General features: G+C 40.4%; 1 protein-coding gene across 5 annotated transcripts in view; it reads right to left on the bottom strand.

Annotated features, from left to right (window-relative positions):
• SMCO2 (single-pass membrane protein with coiled-coil domains 2) overlaps positions 1 to 16,071 on the bottom strand; it is an 87,575-nt gene that overhangs the window by 12,521 nt on the left and 58,983 nt on the right. For all 5 annotated transcript variants that reach the window (XM_077953767.1, XM_077953766.1, XM_077953768.1 and 2 more), the window contains one exon: positions 1,034 to 1,121. In XM_077953767.1, coding sequence (XP_077809893.1) covers positions 1,034 to 1,121 — 88 coding nt within the window. The remainder of the gene's footprint in view (positions 1 to 1,033; positions 1,122 to 16,071) is intronic.

Here is a 16,071-nt window from a genome sequence, read left to right as displayed (position 1 = left end):
CTCCTTTACTGCTTCCAAAATCTATTGAATTTAAACTCTTGGGCTTGAGTTAAAATTGAAGCTGGCAATTTCAGTTAAAAGAGGGCGTTAGACACAGACTTTTTTCTTTTTCAGGGGCCTTTCTTCACAGCGGAAAAACTATCAGACAGGACTCTGAAATCTAACTTGTGTCACAGGTTGATCTCTACCTCTCAGCTCTAATATTCCATTACTAATAAGAAAATGGAACATTAGGCTGGGTGCGGTGGCTCACGCCTGTAATCCCAGCACTTTGGGAGGCTGAGGCAGGCAGATTCCTTGAGACCAGGAGTTCAAGATCAGCCTGGCCAACATGATGAAACCCCATCTCTACTAAAATTACAAAAATTAGCTGGACATGGTGACACATGCCCATAATCCCAGCTACTCAGGAGGCTGAGGCATGAGAATTGCTTGAATCTGGGAGACAGAGATTGCAATGAGCTGAGATAGTGCCATGGCAATCCAGCCTGGGCAATAGAGTGAGACTCTGTCTCAAGAAAAAAAGAAAGAAAATGGAAAATTAAACCTTTATTTGAGAAGAGTCTTTAAGAAATGTGAGGAGACACAACATCAGGAAAACTTCAGAGATTGTGAAAACCAACACAAGAATTCTTCATGGAGCATCCAAGACAAACACAGGTAGATTCCTTGCACTCTAAGGATGCAGTTCTTGACAAATCTTTATTTCCTGGATGTATTCTCTGTGCTGTTAGGTGCTGACATACAAAGACTAAGAAAATCAATTCTCCATTAAGGCACTCATCTTAAGGTGGCATCAAGATAGAGTTTCTTGGTAACCGAGTTTCTAGGTAAAGTAGAAAAGTCTAGGCTTTTTGTGTCATCAGAGAAAAGTGGTGTTACTCAGGAAAAGGGTGCTCAGAGGTGACCAGCAGAGAGCACTCCTGCTTATGAGTCTTACTTCTTGTTATTGCCTATTAACAATAGAAGGGTGGTAGGGGAAGAAGTGACAGAAATCCCCAGCCTCTCAGTCTTTGCCAAGTCTCTAGCTTACCTCAGTGTTTGTCCCTTGATCAAGGTCAAGGCCCCGGTCCTCCAGCTTGTCAATTTGACCCTTCAGGGTCAGCATGTCTTTTAATAAGCTGCAAACAGACCAAGAGACTAAGTCCTGCAGATTAAGAAAAATCACCCAAGAGAGGAGGTAATTTTGATCTTTCAAAAATGAAATACCTTTCCCATATAAAAGGATGCTTGGGTAATGCTTATATTGCAATGGGAAGTAAATGAAATTCAAAAAAGTAAAAAGTACTCTAAGTAATCTAGGTAATACTAAAGAGATATGAGGCCTAACTGGACACAGGAGCTGAAAATTAAAAGAATTAAAATGTAAGTTTATAAAATTTCTAGAAAAAAAACCCAGAAAATTTTGGGGACATAAGATTAGGAAAAGAGTTCTTAGGCTTAACATCAATTGTATAATCTGTAAGAGGGAAAATTGATCATTGAACCTCATCAAAATTAAAACCTTTAATTTGGCCAAAGACCCTGTTAAATGGATGAAAAGACAAATTACACACTGCGAAAAATATTTGCTTAGCACATATCTGGCAAAGGCCTTGTATCTAGACTATATAAAAATCTCAAAAAAACTCAACATTAAAAAAAAAACCTATCCAATTAGAAAATGAGCAAAAGGCATGCATAGAAATTTCACCAAGAGGCTATATAGATAGCAAATAAACACACAAAAGGATGGTCAACACTCATTAGCCATTAGAGAAATGCAAACTAGCACTACAATGATATAGCACTACGTACTTATCACAATGGCAAAAAAAAAAAAAAGGAAAGAAAAAAAAAAGAAAGGAAGAATAGTGATAACACCAAATGCTAGTGAGGATGTGGAGAAACTAGATCACTCATAAATTGGTGGTGGAAATACAAAAGGTTTCAGCCACTCTGGAAAATTGTTTGGCAGTTCCTGTCAAAACTTAAAACTGACTTACCATATGTCCCAGCAATTTCATCCTTGGGTAATCATCCCAGAGAAATGAAGACTTATTTCCCATAGTACATGTATGTTCAAAGTAGCTTTATTCATAATAGCCCCAAACTGGAAATTACACATTTGTCCTTTAGTGGATGAATGGTTAAACACACTGCATAGACTCATATCACGGAAGACTACTCAGCAATGAAAAGGAAGGAAAGATCAATACATGCGACAATTTGGATAAACCTCAAAAAAATTATGCTGAGTGAAAAAAAAAAAAACCAATCTCAGAAGGACAAACTGCATGATTTCACTTATGTAGCATTCATGAAATAGCATAATTATAGACACATGGAACAGATTTGTGGTTGCCAGGGGTTAGGGATGGGTGGGAGGAAATGTGTGTATAAAGGGGTAACATAAGTGCATCTTATGCAATGATTCAGCTGAAGATCTGATTGTCATGGTTATGCAAGGCTACACTTCTTATAAAATTGCATAGAACTATACACATACGGATGAGTGCATGTATAAATGGTGAAGTCTGAATAAGCTCTCTGGATTGTACCAATGTCAATTTCTTGGTTTCAATGGTATACTCAAGTTAGGCAAGATGTTACCATTCAGGAATGCTGAAACTAAGGGTTCTTGTATATATATATGTTTGAAACCTCCTATGAATCTATAATTGTTTCAAAATAAAAAGTTAAAAATACAAATGGAAGCATAGGTAAAGAGGGTTGTAAAAGAAAAAAGGAGACTAGTTTCATATTCACCTTCTAGTTTTTGGTCTACAGGTCTCTGCAAACTGTAAAGCTCTCTGGCACAAATACTTTACAACATTAATTCAGAAGGTATTTGTTCAGCATTTACTGTGTGCCAGGTATTATGCCGAATGCTGGTGATTACCATAGACAATAGTATAAGCAAGGTCTTTGCCCTTTTGGAGACATGATGTAATGTGGGTTTGCAGGCAGATAAGGAAATCCATTAAAAATTAGAATGTTATTAATGTTTTGAGTATTTCCGCTTTCAATCAACTTGGAGTAACAGGGATTGGATTTAGCCTCCCATTTTAAGCAATTTTAAACTTGAAAGGAATATATGAGACAATGGTTTTCAGACATTGAACAACAGACAGTGCAGGACACGGATCCCTCAGGTGGGAAACAAGTGAGATGGGCTCTATAGTTACTTCAGATTACTCCTGGAAAGAGTTTCTGGACTTCAAGTCAGAGAAAGGGGATGCAGGAGAAGGCTGGTGGTCTCCACGAGCTGAGAAGATGAAGTTAGAAGCTCAGGGAGGCCACAGGGATTAGATTTGCCCAGCAGAGTGCCAAAGAGGAGAGAGCTGCACAGAGAAAAAGCTCCAGAGATCTTCCCACTTGAGAAAGCCCCACTTGGGCCTTCAGCTGAGGCACTGATTAGCACACAGGTGTGATAAAACTACTTGAAATGGGAGGGAAATCAGAGCAGATTGAAGTGGGCAGAACAATCTCTAAAGATCAAGCAGTGCTGAGAATAATTGGCAGAGTGGAAAACTCTTGTAATATACAAGCCGTCAGATAGACTACTCAGAAGGTATTGTTTCAATAGTGGAGCCATATTAGTCCTCGACTAAAGGCTGCGTTGGTCCCGCCCTACAACGATTAAAAGCAAGCCTCCAAAGGGTCAAACCACTTCTAAGTAACTTAACTGTGTTCCAGAACAAAGCTCAGAATTTAAGTGTACACACAAGTGTCTCCAGAATACTCAAAACCAAATGAGGTACAATTGACAATGTCTGGCATTCAATGAAGAATTACTAGGCATGCAAAGAAGCAGAAAGCAACGGTCTATATGCTTATAAAAGATTGGGTGCAGTGGCTCACACCTGTAATCCCAGCACTTTGGGAGGCTGTTGGGGGATCACCTGAGGTCAGGAGTTCAAGACCAGCCTGGCCAACATGGTAAAACCCCATCTCTACTAAAAATACTAAAAAAATTGGCCAGGTATGGTGGCACGTGCCTATAATCTCAGCTACTTGGAAAGCCAAGAATTGCTTGAACCCAGGAAGCAGAGGTTGCAGTGAGCCAAGATCACGTCACTGCACTCCAGCCTGGGTGACAGAGTGAGACTCTATCTCAATAAATAAATTAATTAATTAATTAATTAATTAAAAAAATAAAACTTAAAAAAATAAATAGAGGCAGTATTAGAAATGATCAGACGATAGATTAGTAGATAAAGTTATTTTAAAAGTTATTATACCTATATTTTATTGTCCAAGAAGGTAGAGAAAAACATGAGTACATTTAGGAGAGATACGAAAAATAGAAAAAAGACGCAGATCAAACTTCTACAGACATAAACTACAATGTCTGAGATGAAAAATACACTCAAAGGGATTAATGTTATATCAGATACCGCAGAACCAAAATATTAGTGAATTTTAAGATATAGTGATAGAAAGTCTTTGAAATGAAACACAGGAAGAAAAGAGTTAAAGAAAAAAAAGCCCAGAAAATCAGTGAGTTATGGGTTATGAGACAACCTAACGTGGCCTAAAACACATGGAATTAAAACACTTGATGGTGAGAAGAGGGAACAGAAAAAATATTTAAAGAAATAATGGCTCAAATTTTCCAAATTTAAACTACAAACTTGCAGAGCCATAAGGCACAATGTACTTTAACAAAAGAAAAATTAAGAAAACTACATAAAGGTTGATCATACAAAAATGATTAAAAACTATATATATATATATGGGGGGGAGAGAGAGAGGAGAGAGAGAGACAGAGAGAGAGAGAGAGAGAGAGAGAGAGAGAGAGAGAGAGAGAGAGACAGTCTTGCTCTGTCGCCAGGCTGGAGTGCAATGGTGCGATCTTGGCTCACTGCAACCTCCACCTCCTGGATTCAAGCAATTCTCCTGCCTCAGCCTCCCGAGTAGCTGGGACTACAGGCACATGCTATCACGCCCAGCTAATTTTTGTATTTTTAGTAGAGATGGGGTTTTACCATGTTGGCCAGATTTTTTAAAAAATTTGAAAACAGCTGGGAATAGGGCAAGGAAGATTTTATTTGTAGAAAAATACAGAAGAATGACAGCCAACTTCTTGTCAGGCACAACGCAAACCAGATTTCAACAGCATCTTTAAAGTACTGAGAAAAAACTGTCAGTATATAATTATATACTCTGCAAAACTATCTTTACAAAATGAAGGCTTTTTTTCAGACATAAAAAGCTAAAAGAACACATCCCCAGTAGAATTGAATCACAGAAAATAGTGTTGGGTTTTTGTTTTTTGTTTTTGAGATGGAGTCTTGCACTGTCGCCTGGGCTGGAGTGCAGTGGAGCGATCTCGGCTCACTGCAACCTCTGCCTCCTGGGTTCAAGCAATCTTCCTGCCTCAACCTCCTGACTAGCGGGGATTATGGGCGCCCAGCTAATTTTTGTATTTTTAGTAGACACGGGGTTTCACCATGTTGGCCAGATGGTCTCAAACTCCTGACCTCAGGTGATCCGCCCACCTTGACCTCCCAAACTGCTGGGATTACTGGTGTGAGCCACCATGCCTGGCTACAAAAAATAGTTTTAAAAAGCCCTTCAACAAAAGGAAAATGATGCCAGATATAGATTGTATCCGTACAAATGAATGAAGAGCACTGGTAATAGTAAATATGTGTGTAAATATAAACAATTTTTTGTTACTTTAAAAAATCACCTTAAACAACAGTTAATTGTTTAAAGCAAAAAAACGAAACACAACAAAAACCCCTGACATATCATGGGCTTATATTCAATACAGAAGTAAGATGTATGCCAACAGTAGTGCAAAGGCTAGGAGAATACACATAGAAGTACAGCATATGTAGGAGGGAAAATATTACTTGAAGGCAGATAGCGATAGTTTAAGAATCATTCTGGCCGGGCGCGGTGGCTCAAGCCTGTAATCCCAGCACTTTGGGAGGCCGAGACGGGCGGATCACAAGGTCAGGAGATCGAGACCATCCTGGCTAACATGGTGAAACCCCGTCTCTACTAAAAATACAAAAAACTAGCCGGGCGAGGTGGCGGGCGCCTGTAGTCCCAGCTACTCGGGAGGCTGAGGCAGGAGAATGGCGTAAACCCAGGAGGCGGAGCTTGCAGTGAGCTGAGATCCCACCACTGCACTCCAGCCTGGGCGACAGAGCGAGACTCCATCTCAAAAAAAAAAAAAAAAAAAAAAATCATTCTATTTAAGCCAAATTAGCTATTTTTAAAAAACGATGAAAAAGGATGGGCACAGTGGCTCACACCTATAATCTCACCACTTTAGGAGGCTCATGTAGGGGGATTGCTTGAGGCCAGGAGTTGGAGACCAGCCCGGGCAACATAGCGAGACCTTGTTTTTACCTACACACAAGTTTTAAAAATTAGCTGGGCATGGTGGTGCACACCTGTGGTCCCAGCTACTCAGGAAGTTTTAGGTGGGAGGACCACTTGAGCCCAGGAGTTCAAGGCTGCGGTGAACTACGATCACACCACTGCACGCTAGCCTGGGTAACAGAGCAAAACTGTCTCAAAAAAGAAAAAAACAAAATAAAGAAAAGGATGAAGAAATCATTTATAATGATAAAGGGATCAGTTCTTCAAAAAGACATAATAGTCCTAACATTCATGCAACTAAAACCAGAGCCTCAAAGTACATGAGGCAAAAACTGATAGCTCTGCAAGCAGAAATAGACATATCTACAGTTATAGTTGGAGATTTCAGCACTCCTCTATTGATCATCTATAGAAGTAGAGAGAAAATCCATAAGTACATGGAAGATCTGATAACACTATCAACCAACCTGACTTGACTGATATTTGTAGACTACTCTACTCACACAATAGTAGAATACAAATTCTACTATTGTATTGCACACATATCATTTACCAAGATAGACCATATTCTGAGCCATAGAACAGGTCTCCATAAATTTAGAAGGAGTTGGCTGGGCACAGTGGTTAACACCAGTAATCCCAGCACTTTGGGAGGCCAAGAAGAGAGGATTACTTGAGGCCAGAAGCCCAAGACTAGCCTGGGCAACATGGTGAAACTTCGTCTCTACAAAAAATACAAAAATTAGCTGGGCCTGGTGGTGTGCACCTATAGTCCCAATTACCAGGGAGGCAGAGGTGGAAGGATTGCTTGAGCCTGGGAGGTTGGGCAGTGAGCTGTGATTGCGCCACTGCACTCCAGCCTGGGCAACAGAGTGAGACTTTGTCTCAAAAAAGAAAAAAATTAAAACGAGTCAAATAACATAAAATTTGTTCTTTGGTCACAACAGACTTATCTGAGAAATCAGTAAGAGAACGGTATCTGGAAGATCTCTACATACCTGGAAATTAAAATATACTTTAAATAATCCACGGGTTGGCTGGGCGCCGTGGCTCATGCCTGTCATCCAAGCACTTTGGGAGGCCAATGTGGGCAGATCACCTGAGGTTAGGAGTTCAAGACCAGCCTGGCCAACATGGCGGAACCCCACCTCTACCAAAAATACAAAAATTAGCCAGGCACGGTGCCGAACACCTGTAATCCCAGCTGCTCAAGAGGCTGAGCAGGAGAAACGCTTGAATCCGGGAGGTGGAGACTACAGTGAGCCAAGATCAGGCTATTGCACTCCAGCTTGGGCAACAGAGCGAGACTCCATCTCAAAATACAAAACATTAAAATATATTTACATATATAAAAATAATCCATAGGTCAAAGAAGACATCAAAAGGGACATTAGAATGTATTTTGAGCTGACTGAAAATGAAAACACAATATATAAAAATCAGTTTGATGCAGTGGAAACAGTGCTTAGAGCGAAGTGCAGAGCACTAACTGATTATTATAATAGAAAAAGACAAGAGATCTCAAATCAGTGACCCAAAGTTCATCTCATGAAATTAGAAAGAAGATAGCAACATAAGCCTAAAGTTAGCAGAAGAAAGGAAACAATTTTTTAAAAAGCAGAATCAAATGAAAATTTTCAAAAAACCAGAAAAATGATAGCATAAAACCCAATGAAATCAAAAGCTAGGTCTTTTAGAAAACCAAAAAATGTATAGATCTCTATCCAGACTGATACAACAAAAAGAAGAGAAGACACAAATATTCAATTTCAGGAATAAGTGAGGGGACATCAATACAGATGCTAAAGACATTATGTAACAAGGGAACGTTATGAATAACTTTATGTCAATATATTTGACAACTTTGATAAATTGGGCACATTGTTTGAAAGGTACGATCAACTTACTACCTTTAGCAATATATCCTGAGTAGCCCTACTACATCTATTAAAGAAATTAATATATACAAAATAACATTCATAAATTAAATTTTTAATTAAAAACCTTACCACAAAGAAATTTCCAGGCAATACAGTTTCCCTGGTGAATTCAATCCCACATTAAAGGAAGAAATTATGCCGCTTCTACACAAACTTAGCCAGAAAATCAAACAGGTGGGGGGAAAATCCTAATGGTTTTCTATACGGCAAGTATTATTCTGATACTAAAACTAGACATTACAAGAAAAGAAAATTGTAGGGCAATACCCCTCCACGAGGAACTCTCTGTTAGAGGGAAAAGGTAAGAGATCCCCAGTGGTCCACATTCAACTTCTGCAATCCTAGCCACAGGAGAGTTCCTCGGCCTTTGCAGGCCCTGAGACCAGTGTAGGGAGCTGTCTGGAGTCCATGTGATGACTGTTTCAGAGAAAGAGTTTGCCAGGAGCCTTACACAGCCACTGAGACCAAAGCAGCTGCAGCACAGCACCATTTTGAGAGCCCAGCAGCCGCCAGACTACCTCCTGCCTGGGGCCCAATAGCCTCTGCATCTCCACATCCTGGAAGCCCTGCTGACATCCCTCTACATGAACCCAGACAGCTGCAGTATCACAATGCCAACTGAACCCAGCATGTAGCCAGGTCCCCAGTACTCTAGCTCAAGCAGTATATTACACCCAGGGAACAGGGTGTGCAGTGCACAAGGAAGGCTGCCCCAAGGACAAAGGGAGCTAAAGTTTGTGTTTCCTAGAGCCTGAGAGCCACCTGCCTGGAGTCTCTGCCACTGACAGTGTGTTAGTCCGTTCTTGCATTGCTATAAGGAAATACCTGAGACTAGGTAATTTATAAAGAAAGGTGGTGTATTTTGGCCCATGGTTCTGTAAGCTGTACAGGCACGGCACCAATATCTGCTTGGCTCCTGGTGAGGACATCAGGAAGCTTACAATCATGGCGGAAGACAAAAGGGAGCCAGCGTATCACATGGTGAGAGCAGGAGCAAGAGAGAGAGAGAGAGAGGGGAGAGGTGCCACATTCTTTTAAACAGGCAGATCTCATCATGAGGACAGCACCAAGCCATTCATGAGGGATCTGCCTCATGACTTGAACACCTCCCACTAGGCCCACCTCCAACATAGGAGACCACATTTGAAAATGAGATTGGGTGGGGACAGACATCCAAACCATATGGTGCCAAGTTGACAAGGGGTTGACTTGTGATAGTTAATACTAGATGTCAACTTGACCGGATTGAGGGATGCTTAGATGGCTGGGAAGTCCACTCCACTAGCCACTACTGGCACCTGTGCCTGCCACCCAGGGGCCTGAGGGACCATTGTTCCTGGGTGTGTCTGTGAGGGTGTTGCCAGAGGAGATTGACATTTGAGTCAGTGGACTGGGAGAGGAAGACCCACCCTCAGTGTGGGTGGACACTATCCACTTGGCTGCTAGAACAAGGCAGGTAGAAAAGGGGGAAGAAGCAGCTTGCTTGCTGAGTCTGCTCACTCTCTCTTCCTGTGCCATGCTGGACACTTGCTTCCTCTCCTTCTGCCCTTAGATATCAGCCTCCAGGTTCTTTGGCCTTTGGACTGTGGAACTTGCACTAGTTGCTTTCCAGTGGCTCTTGGGCCTGCAGCCACAGACTAAGGGCTATGCTGTTGGCTTCCCTGGTTTTGAGGCTTTTGGACTTGGACTGAGCCATGCTTCTCTCTTTCTCCAGCTTCTCTCTTTCCCCAGCTTCCAGACAGCCTGTCGTGGTACTTCACCGTGTGTATTAGTCTGTTCTCACGCTGCTAGTAAAGACATACGTGAGACTGGGCAATTTATGAAGGAAAGACCTTTTAATGGACTCACAGTTCTATGTGGCTGGGGAAGCCTCACAATCATGGTGAAAGATGAAGGAAGAGCAAAGGGACATCTTACATGGTGGCAGGGAAGAGAGGGCTTGTGTAGGGGAACCCCCTTTTATAAAACCATCAGATCTCATGAGACTTATTCACTGTCACAAGAACAGCACAGGAAATACCCACTCCCATGATTCAGTTACCTCCTACAGGGTCCCCCCCACAACACATGGGAATTATGGGAGCTACAATTCAAGATGAGATTTGGGCGGGGACACAATCAAACCATATCACTGTGTCATCATATGAGCCAATTCTCCCTAATAAACTAATGCAACTATAGATATGGATATATCCTATTGGTGCTGTCCCTCTAGAGAACCCTGACAAATACAGACAGCAACCCTGGAACCTCCAGCAGCAGGGCTGCCTTGCAGCTGCACATACCTTCAGGGGGCCTGGGGACTGGCCCACCTAAGCACCATCCTGGGGCCAGATGACAGGTCTACCCACTAGCCACTACTGGCACCTGTACATACCACCCAGGGGCCTGAGGAGCAGCCTACCCCACCCACTGCTATCACTGTTGGCACCAGAGTACACTATCCAGGGGCCTAGGTATCAGCCAACCAGGCCTGCCTCTGCCAGCCCATGCACACCATCAGGGGACCTGATGGCAGGCCCATCCCACTTACCAGCATCACTGCTAGTATTCCATTGCTGCACTGTCTAGGGGCCTGGGGACTGACTTGCTCCACCCACAGCCGTTGACACCCACATACACTATCAAGGGGCCTGACAACAGTCCTGTTCAACCCACCCCCACTGCTGCCTAAGCATGCCATCCAGGAGCCTTGGTAATCAACTCACTCTGCCTGCCACTATTGTCAGCCATTCATGCCATCTGAGGGCCTGAGGACAGGTCCACCCTGCCACTGCCACCATCAATAGCACTGGGGTCTTGTGCACATCATTGAGGAGTCTGAGGACAGGCCCGCTCCCCATGTTGCCAGCACCAGTGCCTGCCATACATTATTTGGGAACCTCAGGATCAACCTGCCTTGCCTGTCATGGCTAGTGCCAACACTTGCCTTCTGTGGGCCTGAGGATGGGCCCTGCCCACTGCCACTGTCTATGTACATTGTTCAAGGGCCTGGTGATAGACCTACCCTTCCTGCTGCCTGCACCTATATGTGTTTCATGGGGGCTTAGGGACCAGCCTGCCCAGCCTACAGCTGCCATCATCACTGGTATCTACCCATTCATGATTCTTAGGGGCCTAAGGACTGGCCCACCCAGCTCACTGCCATCACTGCTGGTACCCTGCACATGCTACCTGGGAATCCAAGGATTGGCTTGCTGCCACTATTGCCACAGTCAGTGCCACACACACTGCCCAGGGACATGAGGACCCACCTTCTCAGCCACTGCTGCCACTGCTGGCAATCAACCAAGCTGCCTAGAAGCCGAAGATCTGACCCACCCAGACTCACCACCACTGGTGCACATATATGCTGCATGGGGACCTAAGGATGGGCACTCCCACCCTGCTGCCACCACCACTGGCACTTGAGGACCAATCTGCCTAGGGTAACTGTCCCCAGTAAAGTTTGCCACAGCCTCCACAAATAAGCATGGCCTAAGCCACTGAGGAACTTACAGATACCACTGATGCTGATTACAACCAAAGAAATCATGTAGAGGCTACACTAGTATGCCCACCCACTAATAATCAAAGCCAAAGCACCCTACCCAACTAATGCTATAAATACAGTTTTAGGAAAAACTAATCTTTCCCTATGAAAGCCAATGCATAAAATTGGAAGATTTGACTATTGCACCAGATACATACATATCAATGTAAGAACCAAAGAAACATGAAAAAGGAAGGAAACATGACATCTTCAAAGGAGTGCAGTAATTCTCCAGTAACATCCTAATGAAAAGGGAAACTATGAAATGCCTGAAAAAGAATTCAAAATATTGATACTAAAGAAAGTCAGAGAGATATAAGAGAACACAGGTAAGCAATACAAAGAAGTCAAGAAAACAATTCATGATCTGAATCAAACAAATTCTGAGACTGAAGAATTCAATGAATGAAATAAAAGTACAATAAAGAGCTTAAATAATAGACCAGATCAAGCAGAAGAAAACTTTCTAAACTTTAAAGACAAGTGTTTTGAAATACACCAATCAGCAAATAAAAAGAAAAGAAAAGAAAATAAAAGAATAAAAAAAGGAAGAAAGCCCTACCTGACATATGAGACACCATGAGGAAACCAAATATTTAGATATTAGGAGCTCCAGAAGGAGAAAAAGTGGGCAAAGGCATTAAAAAAATTTTAATGAAATAATAGCTAAAAACTTCCAAAGTCTTGCAAGAGATAGACATTCAAATACAGAAAACATAAAGAACCCCAAATAGATTTGTATCAAAAAAGTCATCCCCAAGGCTCATTACATGCAAACTGCCAAAATCAAAGACAAAGAGAGAATTCTAAAAACAGCAAAAGAAAAGTGTCAAGTCACATATAAGGGAATCTCCATCAGACTAACAGCAGGTTTCTCAGCAGAAACCTTACAGGCAACGAGAGAATGGGATGATATATTCAAAGTGCTGAGAGAGAAAAAAAAAAAAACTGACAGCCAAGAATACCATATCCAGCAAAACCATCTTTCAAAAAATGGAAGAGAAATAAAGTTGTTCCCAGATCAGCAAAAACTGAGATAATTCATCACCACACGAAATGCTTAAAGAAATCCTACATCTGGAAGTGAAAGAACAAAGTCTACAAATATGAAAACTCAAAAAGTATAAAATTCACTGATAGAATAGATATACAAATGAGAAAGAGAAAAAAGTCAAACATTACCACTACAGAAAACCATCAAACTGCAATTATAAACAATAAGATAGAAAGAAATAAGGATATACAAAACAACCAGAAAACAATTAACAAAATGACAGGAATAAGTCCTTACTTATCAATAATAACTTTGAATATAAATGGATTAAATTATCCACTTAAAAGATATAGAGTGGTTGAATGGATTTTTTAAATGAGCCAACTATATGCTGCCTAAAAGAAACTCACTTCACTGTAAAGACACATTGAAGAAATTGAAAAAATATTTCATGCAAATAGAGATCAAAAGCAAGCAGGAGTGGCTATACTTAGAATAGACTTTACGTCAAAAACTATAAAAAGAGACAAAGGAGGGTATTATATAATGATAAAAGGATCAATTTAACAAGAGGATGTAACAATTCTAAATATATATGCATCCAACACTGGAGCACCCAGATATATAAAGCAAGTATTACTAGATCTAAAGGGAGAGACAGACTTCAATACAATAACAGTTGGGCACTTTAATGCCAGACTCACAGCATTGGACATAACATCTAGGCAAAAAAATTAGCAAAGAAACATTGGATTTAAACTGCACTTTGGACTAAATTGATCTAACAGACATTTACAGAATATTTAATGCAACAGCTGCAGAATATACCTTATTCTCATCAGCAAGTGGAACATTCTCTGGGATAGACCATATGTTAGGACACAATACAAGTTTTAACAAATTTTAAAACATTGAAATCATATCAAGTATCTTCTCAGATTACACTGGAATAAAACTAGAAATCAATACCAAGAGGAACTTTGGAAAATATAGAAATGTATGGAAATTAAACAACATGCTCCTGAATGACCACTGGGTCAAGGAAGAAATAGGGAATAAATTAAAATTGCTTGAGACAAATGAAAACAAACAACCTACCACAATTTATCAGAGACATCAAAAGCCAGACAAAGAGGGAAGTTTACAGCAATAAACATCTACATCCAAAAAGTAGAAAGATTTCAAATAAACAATCCAATAGTGTACCTCAAGGAACTAGAAAAGCAGGAACCAACCAACCCATAAATAACAAATAACCGAGCAACCCCGTTTTTAAAATGAGCAAAAGATAAACAGATACTTCATCCAAGAAGGTATACCTATGGCAAATAAGCACATGAAAAGATACTAAATATTAATAGTTATTAGCTAAAGGCAAATTGCAAAGTATGGTGGTATAAGATACCACCATACACCTATAAATGGTTACAGTAAAAAAGAAGCTGATAATATCAAGTGCTAGTGAGGATGTAGAGCAACTGGAACTCTCATACACCGTTGGAAGACATGCAAAATGCCACAGCCTTTTTGAAACCATTCAGCGGTTTCTTACAAATATAAATAATACACTTATGATACAACCCAGCATTCCCATTCCTGATTGTTTACCCAAGGAAAATAAAAATGTATGCTCTCACAAAAACCTATACATAAATGTTTTATGGAATCTTTATTTTTAATTGCCCAAAATCTTACATGTTCTTCCATTGGTGAATGGGTAAAATGTGGTATATTTATATAATGGAACACTATCTAGCAATAAAAAGAAACTACTGATACATCCAATGGCATGGATAACACTCAAATGCATTATTCCAAGAGAAAGAAGGTACACTCAAAGACTACATACTGTATGATTCCATTTATGTGACATTTTGGAAAAGGCAAAATAATAGAATAGAGAAGAGATCAGTGGTTCCTAGCAGCTTGGCCTGGGGAGCGTGGTTAACTAGAGTAGAGCATGAGGGATTTGCAGTGATAAAAGATATATCTTCACTCTGGTGACTGCACAACTGTATGCATTTTTCAAAACTTGCAGAACTGTATGCTAAAAATATAATTTTACTGTATGTAATTATACCTTAATTTCTAAAATGTAATTTATGGTGTTGAATCAATAAAACCACAGAATCCTTTCTAAAAAGAATATTATAAATGCTGTGGAAGGAAAAAAAAGACCCATTTTGGACAAGATGGTCAAAAGAAGGCCTCTGTAAAGAGAGTTCAAATGAAAGATAAGGAAACAGTCAGGAGAAGAGTAGCCCTGTGGTAGGAAATAGTTTGGAATGTGGTAGGAAAGTTCAGAAGGCCAGAGGTATTTATTTCTAAGAATAGCTTCCATTCATTAATTGTTATACACCAAGCCTTGTGTTAAGTTCTTTACATACAGAATTTTACTGACTCCCCACAATAAATCAGTGAAGTGGCTGTTTTTAGTTCCCTTTTACAGAAGAAGAAAGTTGAGGCTTTAAAAAGGTTGGTTAATTTACCCCAAAAATGTCAGTATCAGGAAACAAACCTGGGTTTCTTTGCCTCCAAAGCTCATTCTCTTTATACCAGTGTCTAGATAAATAACAATTAATTGTATCCTTTTTGTTTAATCTTAAAATTTTTCACTTAAGTTCAGAGACACGTTAGCAAATATACTTCACATTTTTTTCTATGACATGCTGGCTGACTTAGACAATACTGAATAATCCCTTAAGAATGACTGGAGACCTAAAGGCCTTCCTTTGACAGACTCAAAGAAACAATGTAGGACAGAGATCCTTGAGAGATGAGAGAACAAAGATTCAGATAACTTGCATTTAAGTTTTGAGATTTTGTGTCATTGGCTTCTAATAAGACTTCTTGTCCTAAAGACTTTATCATCTTAAGTCCAAAGTTTCTTAAGTTTTTAAAGCTATGAAACTTTCTGCTATTTTATGACCAACCCCAACACCCTACAATTACCTCTTCACTGTGTTTTCTGTTACATTTTTTAAAAATAATATTGTCAATTTTGTCCATTCTGTCTATGTAATCAGCTCTAAGTTCTTTCACCTGGAGACCTATCTTTGCATTCCAGTAGTTTAGCTTGAGGAACATGCCCTTCAGGCACCTGCAGAAATGTTATGGTGATCAGTTTCAAAGCAGGAAATGGGAAAAAACTCCCATAGCCTGAAATGTTCTTCCTTTGAATAGCAAGTTGATCTTGGGCCAGAATGGGCCAGGTGGGTACACAGGCCTCAAGAAAATAAGTTTTGGTATTCATTTGATATCCACTTTAACAGATCTTTAAAGAC

Source organism: Macaca mulatta, chromosome 11 (assembly GCF_049350105.2).
Source record: "Macaca mulatta isolate MMU2019108-1 chromosome 11, T2T-MMU8v2.0, whole genome shotgun sequence".
Classification (NCBI taxonomy): Eukaryota; Metazoa; Chordata; class Mammalia; order Primates; family Cercopithecidae; genus Macaca; species Macaca mulatta.
Note: the sequence above shows the minus strand (reverse complement) of the source record. Positions and strands in the feature narration are given on the sequence as shown.